General features: G+C 38.0%; 1 protein-coding gene across 1 annotated transcript in view; it reads left to right on the top strand.

Annotated features, from left to right (window-relative positions):
• Window positions 1-9,616, top strand: part of CLIP1 (CAP-Gly domain containing linker protein 1) — a 107,343-nt gene that overhangs the window by 27,807 nt on the left and 69,920 nt on the right. The window contains exons 9-10 of the mRNA XM_023516840.1: window positions 4,040-4,984; window positions 7,193-7,309. Of these exons, the coding sequence (XP_023372608.1) occupies window positions 4,040-4,984; window positions 7,193-7,309 (1,062 nt within the window). The remainder of the gene's footprint in view (window positions 1-4,039; window positions 4,985-7,192; window positions 7,310-9,616) is intronic.

Here is a 9,616-nt window from a genome sequence, read left to right as displayed (position 1 = left end):
AAAGATTTTTCCTGTGCATTTGGCAAGAAAAAAAAAATGAAGTGGGCCAGGAATGATGGCTCACAACTGTAATCCTAGCACTCTGGGAGGCCGAGGCAGGTGGATTGCTTGAGTTTAGGAGTTCCAGACAGCCTGAGCTAAAGCAAAATTCTCATCTTTACTAAAAATAGAAAATTTAGCCAGGCATTGTGGTGCACTACTGTAGTCCCAGCTACTTGAGAGGCTGAGGCAAGAGGACTGTTCAGGCCCAAGAGTTCGAGGTTGCTGTGAGCTACAATGACACCATGGCACTCTACCCACTGCAACAGAGTGAGACTCTGTCTCAGAAAATAGGCTTGGCACCTATAGCTCAAGTGGCTAAGGTGCCAGCCACATAGACCAGAGCTGGCAGGTTTGATTCCAGCCTGGGCTGCCAAACAACAATGACAACTACAACCAAAAATAGCCGGGTGTTGTGGTGAGTGCCTGTAGTCCCAGCTACTTGGGAGGCTGAGGCAAGAGAATTGTTTAAGCCCAAGAGTTGGAGGTTGCTGTGAGCTGTGATGCCACGGTACTCTATACAGGGCGACAACTTGAGGCTCTGTCTCAAAAAAATAAAAAGAAAAAGAAGTGCTAATTTAGTGCTGTTTCTTCTTTACTTGAGAGCCAAAGAATTGACCTGGGAAATAAAAAGAGACTAATGAGATTGAGTTCCTTTAGTATGACTGGGTGTTGAAGTAAGGATATGTTTTTTTTAACTTTTAAGCTCCTCTCCCATATCTTAGTTTTGTCAGCAAACAATATTGATGCTTTCTTTTTGTTCTGCATAAGAAGGCATCTATTTATAACAGTGTTTTTCAATCTTTTTTTATCTCATAGCACTCTTGAACCTGTAGTGTAATTTCCGTGGCACACTTAAATTATGTTGATCAAAACAAGAGTTGGAAAAAAGAGTGTACTGACTTGGAGCCCATAGCTCAGTGTGTAGGGCGCTAGCCACATATACCGAGGTTAGTGGGTTCGAGCCCGGCCCCTAAACAGCAATGACAACTGCAACCAGAAAGTAGCCGGACATTGTGGTGGGCGCCTGTAGTCCCAGCTACTCGCAAGAGAATCGCTTAAGCCTAAGAGTTTGAGGTTGCTGTGAGCTGTGACCCCATAGCACTCTAGCAAAGGCGACATAGTGAGACTCTGTTTCAAAAAAAAAGAATGTACTTACTGTGCTTTGAACTTCTTTCAAAAATAATTAATGATCTTTAAAACTTTCTGTGGTACTCCTAAAATCTTCTCACTGAAAAAAATCACTGATTTACAGCATGGTTTATCCAGATATTTCAGATGAAAGTTTAGGAAGTAGAACCTCTGTAAGTTGACCACCCAAGGGACTATAACAAACTGCTTAACATATGGAGCTGGTCAACATAAGGAACTAGGCATTAGTACATGTGGCGCATGTCCAGTCTGTGAAATCTAGGTCAACTCAAGGAGGTGCTCAGTGCAGGGAGGTGGTCAGCTATGTAGGTTTTACTGTATTTCCCTAACAAAATGTATCTTCTATTGATCCTCACTAATGGATTGCCAAGTGTGAAAATAACCAGTGACCCATATTCGTTTCATATCATCTACATTACTTTTTAGGGAGCACTTTAGAATTCCTTTTAGCCAATAAGGTCATTTTACAAACAGTATGCTTGGTGCCAAATAGATATTAGCAGAATACAAAATAATTTCTGACTTAATTTATTATCTCAAACTAGTGGGAGAGGCAGACACATAGGTACTTCTCCACTGAGGACAGACTTTGGGAAGTAAAATAAAAAATAGAAGTGCTTAGCACTCTGGGAGACCAAGGCAGGTGGATTGCCTGAGCTCTTGGGTTCGAGACCAGCCCAAGCAAGAGCGAAACCCTGTCTCTAAAAAAATAGCCAGGCATTGTGCCAGGCACCTGTAGTCCCAGCTACTCTGGAGGCTGAGGCAAGAGAATTGTTTGAGCCCAAGAATTTGAGGTTGCTGTGGGTTATAACGCCACAGCACTTTCTCGAGGGCAACAAAGTAAGACGCTGTCTCAGAAAAAAAAAAAGAAAGAAAAAATAGAAGTGCTGTACTTTATATGAAAATACCATATAAAGTACAATCGTATTATAATTTTCATTTTATTACTTTTTACTTAGCTGTTTGTTGTCACTAAGAATTATTGCTCTATTGGATTTATTGATTCTAAAGACTTTGCAGCAAAGGGGTTTGTTAATATTTTATACCTTATTTTGAGGTAACAAATAGTTGGACTCTTCCCTCCCCAGAAAATTGTATGTAAATGAATTAACATTTTTAACTGGAAGCATCTCTGTTCTCAAAGCACAGCAATTATAGTCAACTCTGAAATATTAATGACTCGATAATGCAGTTTGGGAGACCCAAGTGCTTTCTTGTCTTAAGGATGTTTTAGTCTTTATTGGTATTACAATCTGGAGGTGGGCAGAGGAAATGGAAGAAACATATCTATTATTTTCTGTCCCAATAAAGGCAGTTTGGGAGAGGAGTCTTAAATTCAGAGTTTTGGTCCTTAAAATTCAGGACTCACTGCTGTTTTTAAATTGTTTGTGTTCCCTTCTATTTCCCAGGTTAATCAAATAATTTTTATGCCTGAAGCTAGTATTTTCTACATGTTCTGTTCACTAAACTGCCTAACAAGTAGCAGAGGGAAATAATTTTCTAAGAATGAAAAGACACAGGTTAAGAAAGTGTTTTTTTCCTAGCCCTGGAGTGCTTATTCAAAAAGAGCAGATTCCTGGTTCTACCTCAGAGTGCAGATAGAATCAAAATATGTAGGAGTAGCTAGAACCTTGCATTTTAGACATACTTTCCAGGTGATTTACATCCATACTAATGTCTGAGAACCACTGGGTTAGGGGAACAAGATGTGTGCCCATTTTAAAATCCCAAAAGGAGACTCTCTAAGATTCTTATGTATAATTGCAGGTAAGTAAGCATTCTTACTTTGTCTTTTTTAAAAAAAGCTTAGTTAATTCTTCATTATCCACTTGAAGCTTTTATTCTATAGGTAATGTGTTTGGAACATTTGACAGGTTAATTTTAGATCTCTTATACAATGTAAACTACAAGTGTACAGCCTAAAATCTTCTGGTACCCACGTTAACTTACATTTTAGTAAGTTACGGGTGAAAATTTGAATAATATATTTTATATAAACTTATATACCTAAAATAATTTCACCATGTAATCAGAATAAAAACAGAGGGTTAGGGTTCATTTTTTCTAAGTTTTCTAAATCTGATGTATATTTTATTTACACTTACAGCAACATTTCATGTCAGATGAGCCACATTTTAACTGCTCGGTAGCCTTATGTGGCTAATTGCTACTTTGAACAGCACAGTCTTTAAGATCAACCCTATTAGTTGAATAAACAGTTATGCATCCTAGATGAATATGAAGTAGGGTAGAAAAAATTGACAAAGTATAGGTTCTTTTAGGAGGCAGATAATATATTTGAGTACTTTGAAAATTACTCTTTCTGTTGACTTACCAATTAATGGATACTCCTTTGATTTAAGCTTCATTAGAGGAAAAACTATTTTGGGGATGAGTTAAACTCTTACGATTTAAGATTCCTTTAGTGCAGCAGTTCTCAACCTGTGGGTTGTGATCCCTTTGTAGCAATGAAAATACATCGCGGCATTAGGAAGGTTGAGAACCACTGCTTTAGTGTCTCAAAATGTTAGGAGTTTGCTGAAGATTATAATTTAGGATTAGAGCTACTCAAATTGGGCTTAAGCCATTATTTTGGTTAGATACATTAACCTGTAATCAGTTGCAACAGCTTGATTGTGGCTTGAGATAGGTTATATCTTCAGGGTTAAGGAAAAGTATCAGTGATTTGTTATTTATTTATTTATTTTAACTTTATTCAAATTAATATGAGGGTACAATATTTAGGTTACGTTGTTCTCACTTCCAGGGTAAAGTTCCATTTGTAGAAATGTCCTTCACCCAGGGTGATTTGTTATTTAAAAAAATTTTTTTTGACTACTGTTAATAGGTGGCTACGGTATCAGAAAAATCACGTATAATGGAATTAGAGAAAGACCTAGCACTGAGAGTACAGGAAGCAGCTGAGCTCCGAAGAAGGCTGGAGTCCAATAAACCTGCTGGGGATGTGGATATGTCACTTTCTCTATTGCAAGAGATAAGCTCTTTGCAAGAAAAGTTAGAAGTCACCCATACTGACCACCAGACAGAAATAGCTTCTCTGAAAGAACATTTTGGAGCCCAGGAAGAAACTTATCAGAAGGAGATAAAGGCTCTTTATACTGCCACAGAGAAGCTTTCCAAAGAGAACGAGTCATTGAAAAGCAAGCTTGATCATGCCAACAAAGAGAATTCAGATGTGATAGCTCTGTGGAAGTCCAAACTGGAGACTGCCATTGCATCCCACCAGCAGGCGATGGAAGAGCTGAAGGTGTCCTTTAGCAAAGGGGTTGGAACAGAGATAGCAGAATTTGCTGAATTAAAAACACAAATAGAGAAAATGAGACTTGATTACCAGCATGAAATAGAAAATTTACAGAATCAACAAGACTCTGAGCGGTCTGCTCATGCTAAAGAGATAGAAGCCCTAAGGGCTAAACTGATGAAGGTCATTAAGGAAAAGGAGAGCAGTCTGGAAGCCATCAAATCAAAACTGGACAAAGCGGAAGACCAGCATCTAGTAGAAATGGAAGACACGTTAAACAAATTACAGGAAGCTGAAATAAAGGTAAAGGAGCTAGAGGTACTACAAGCCAAATGCAATGAACAAACCAAGGTTATTGATAATTTTACATCACAGCTCAAGGCTACTGAAGAAAAGCTTTTGGATCTTGATGCACTTCAGAAAGCCAGTTCCGAAGGTAAATCGGAAATTGAGAAACTTAGACAGCAGCTTGAGGCAGCTGAGAAACAGATTAAAAATTTAGAGATTGAAAAGAATGCTGAAAGTGGCAAGGTTTGTATCAACATCCTTCATCTTTTCTTTTCATTTATTATCCTTATTTTGTATTATGTGTTACTTTTGAGTTCGGTTAATTCATCTGTAAAATTTCTGACTTAATTAAAACAAATTGCTTGGTCCTCCCAGTTGACTATAGTTTAGTATCTTCTGAGTATCTTGAATATGGTTTCATCTGAGGAGATTAGAGAAAATAGTAGCTCAACCACATACATTTATTTTGGCTGCCTTTACCTGGGTACCTTACCTAGTACTTTATGCTGAGATCTCTTGTTTAAGCTTAGTTTGAGTCCACAATCTCTATGTATAATAGCTCCCTAAGACAATGATGTCAAGAAAACGAGTGAGGGTGGTGCCTGTGGCTCAAGGAATAGGGCGCTGGCCCCATATACCGCGGGTAACGGGTTCAAACCCGGCCCCAGCCAAAAACTGAAAAAAAAAAAAAAAAAAGATAAATGAGTGAACAAATTAAGAGAAAAACTTAGAAGATTATGTCCTTCTTTCCTGCCCACGTATGTTTCAGTATGTTTCAGTCAGGGACAGCATGTAACAAGATGGTCCCATAAGGTTATATTACTGTATGTACCTTTTCTATGTTTAGATACATTTAGATCCACAAATACATTTAGATGCTTATAGTATTCAGAACAGCGACAGTTGTAGCCCAGGAGCAGCAGGCCACGCCACCTAGCCTAGGTATCTAGTTTTCTGTAAGCGCACTCAGTGATACTCACATGACAAAATCACCTAACCTCGTAATTCTCAGAACATACTCTTGACCCTAAGCTACCCATGACTGTAATTGCCTTATCTATAGGGTTAAGTACGAAAATACAATGTGAGCTCTGAGTGCTTCTTGACTCTTATAAATGAAAGTACTATGATAAATAATATTCATGGCAAAATTAAGGTTAAGACCCTAGAGCCCTTTGCATCATGAGTTGTGTTTCACTGGAGTTTTTCTGTGGCACAATGAGAACTCTTTTGCTTTTTTGAGGAAAAACTAGACAAGTGTGAGTTTGGTCAAGGCATAGGAAATTGTATAAAACATTCACCAGCTGCATTTCATATTAACTAGTCTTGTTAAATGTTATCTTCACTTTTAAGGCTTGTTCAAAGAATTCTTTCTCAGTCCCGCCACTAGTTGAGGTGCTGGTATTGATGCTGAATGTTCTGAGCTTTTTGTGAGAGAGGCTGCCCTATTGGCAAAGAAGGAAGGGTTGTGATGTTAAATGGGGAGTGGTGAGGATAAACAGTAAAAGTTTACTAAGTAATCATAGTTGAAGATAAACTAGTTACAGGAGATTTTTCTCAGATCTCCTCATGTGGTTCCTAAGTACCTGTCAATACACAAAAATTGATTAGAAGATAATGTATAGCTAATGGTTAGTTCATTTTATTTATGTCAAGATTTAATGTAGTAGTAACTGTTACCTAGCAGATTTTTAAATTTTATTTTTATTGAAATGTTGAAATTTAAGTACATACAAAATTACAGAAAATAATGTATATGTGTTCCCATCACTCCTGTCTTAATGTTGTTTTGTTGTTTTTTTTTTTTTTTATAGATAGAGTGTCACTTTGTTGCCCTTGGTAGAGTTTCGTGGCATCACAGCTAACAACAGCCCCAAACTCTTGGGCTTAAGTGATTCTCCTCCCCTGAGTAGCTGGGACTATAGGTGCCCGCCACAATGCCCAACTATTTTTTGGTTGTAGTTGTCATTGCTATTTAGCTGGCCTGGGCTGGGTTCAAACCTGCCAGGTTCGGTGCATGTGGCCTTAATGTTTTTAAACTCCAGAAAATGAAATGGCTCAAATAGCTCATTTAGAAAGTAAGCATCTGCACTTTCTGCTTTAGATCACGCTGAGTTTTCCAAATTAAATTGAGGTATAGAAAAACAGTCTATTTTGACTGTTTAAAATAGGTATATTCTAGGTGTCCATAAATTTTGTGTGCAGTTTACTATGTTAAAATTTTAAATTGCACATGAACTTTATGTCTACTCTATATAATCATATCTAGAACTGAATTGTTTGAAAAGTTAATGGCTTCTTAGAATTAAAAAAAAAACACCAACTTTTTATTCCTTCCAGTTTTTTTCTGTTTGTTTCTCATAAAGTTTTTGTGTTTTTTTTTTTTCATCTCATTCTTCTTTTTTTTTTTCTTTTGTTCATTTACTTCTATACCATGTAACTGTACGTTAGGCTAGTAACATCACCAAAGAGCTCCAGGGGAAAGAGCTAAAGCTTACTAATCTTCAGGAAAATTTGAGTGAAGTCAGTCAAGTGAAAGAGGCTTTGGAAAAAGAACTTCAGATTTTGGTAAGTACCTGTTGGGAGCCTGTATTTCAGAGTTTCTGGCCATTTCCTGTTCTTAAACTAATTCTCCATAAAGGAAAATACTGCAGCTATTTCCCTTCTTCAAAATGTTGATTTAAATTGACTGTATTAGTTTATGGCAATAAATACTGTACCTTGAGGGGAATCAGATCAAACCCAAACTCTAAATTAAGGTAGGTATTACCTTTTTTTAAAATAAAATAAATCCCTTTTCCTCTAGTAATGTATTGCTTTGGATTGTTATTGACTACTTAGTTTCACTAAATACAGAGACCTTCCAAGTTACACATTGGACACAATTAGGTTTTGTTTATAACAGGGTTCTTGTTTTGTGCCTTTTATTTTTTGGAGACAAAGTCTCTGGTGCCCTGAGTAGAGTGCTATGGGCATCATAGCTTACAGTAACCTCAAGCTCTTGGGCTCAAATGATCCTTTTTCTATTTTTAGTAGAGATGGAGTCTTGCTCAGGCTGGTCTTGAATTCCTGAGTTCAAGCAGTCCATCTGCTTCATCCTCCCAGAGTGCTAGGATTATAGGCGAGAGCCACCTCGCCCGGCCACCTGTGCCTTCTTCCATGTGCTTTGTGCCTACATGGGGCAGCAAGCCACCCAGCCATCCTGGTCATCAGCACCCTTTGTTGATGAGGCAGAGTACTGTCTAATTGAAGGGATGCAAAGAAATTTTTCTAATAACCCAGTTTATTCTCTGCCTTGGGAAATTATTTTTCATTTTGTACATTTTTTCTCACGTAAGGTAAGATGTTTTTTCTCTTCCTTCCCCTTGCTCCTGCCTCCTGCACCAAAAACTTGACCTCTAACAAGGCTGATAATCATGAATAGAACCAGTGGTACCCGCACATCATAGAAAGGGAAAGTTGTAGCTTACAGAGAAACCAGATAAGAGAAACATTAGTTAGTAAAGGTCAGTTTCTCAGATCTTTCACCTTCCTTCTTGTTCCCCATTTATTACACTTGTATGCTAATAATAGTGGTAAGTAAAAATTTATGATTTTTTTCCCCTTCATCTAAGTGCCAATATTACATTTTTCTACTTTTGTTAATGGTAAGTATATACATGTAGCTGTTGTGCACATATGACTCTATAAATTTAAGTAGATTAAAGTTAAGTAAAATTTGAGATTCACTTCCTCAGTTGCACTAGCTACATTTTAAGTGATCAGTAGTGATCACATGGAGCTAGTATTCACAGCATAGTAGAAAACATTTCCATCATTGAGGAAAGTTCTTTTGGACTGTTCTGGTATATAATATTTTAGCTACATTTTGAGAGGTTGGCCTGGGAATCACCATTTTGTGAGTTGGTGTCATTTAAGAAGATATTTGAGTTCCACATCATTTCCCTTCTCTCCTTCCTAAACTTTCAGAGTGCTTTGCTTTTTTTTTTTTTTTTTGTAGAGACAGAGTCTCACTTTGTCACCTTCAGTAGAGTCTCATTTTGTCACCTTCACAGCAACCTCCAGCTCTTGGGCTTAGGTGATTCTCTTGCCTCAGCCTCCCGAGTAGCTGGGACTATAGGTGCCTGCCACAACGCCCAGCTATTTTTCTTTTTTGGTTGTTGCAGTTTGGCCAGGGCCAGGTTTGAACCCGCCACCCTCTGTATATGGGGCTGGTACCCTACTCACTGAGCCACAAGTGCCGCCCTTTTTTTTTTGCTTCTTACTAATAAGTAAAGAGTATTCCTTCATGTGCTCTTTAGAGCATATATGCTGCCTTGAGTTTGGCTTTGGGAACAACATAGGTGGCTTTGACGGACTTGTGGCTCACATGCTCATCTTTTTATAATCCTAGTTAGTTGGGAATGCTCATTTAAAAATTCTTTTGGTGTAGCTAGCTCAATGTTTATTTCAGGACAACCAGGAGAATTTTTTTTTTGAGATGGAGTTTCACTCTGTCACCCTGGGTAGAGTGCCATGGTGTCATCATAGCTCATAGCAACCTCTAACTCTTGGGCTCAAGTGATCCTCTTGCCTCAGTTTTCTATTTTTAGTAGAGATGGGGATCTTGCTCTTGCTCAAGCTGATCTGGAACTCCTGTGGTCAGGCAATCTACCCTCCTTGGCCTTCTAGAGTGCTAGGATTACAGACATGAGCCACTGTCCTAGGCCAGGAGAATAATTTTTATTATTTTATTTTATTATTATTATTTTTTTGAGACAGCGTCTCAAGCTGTTGCCCTGAGTAGAGAGCTATGGCATCATAGCTCACAGCAACCTCCAACTTGGGCTCAAGCGATGTTCTTGCCTCAGTTTTTCTACTTTTTTTTTTTTTTTT

The sequence above is a fragment of the Otolemur garnettii genome, unplaced genomic scaffold (genome assembly GCF_000181295.1).
Source record: "Otolemur garnettii isolate 467f Iridium unplaced genomic scaffold, OtoGar3 scaffold00099, whole genome shotgun sequence".
NCBI classification, from domain to species: domain Eukaryota; kingdom Metazoa; phylum Chordata; class Mammalia; order Primates; family Galagidae; genus Otolemur; species Otolemur garnettii.
This window is presented reverse-complemented; position numbering and strand designations above follow the sequence as displayed.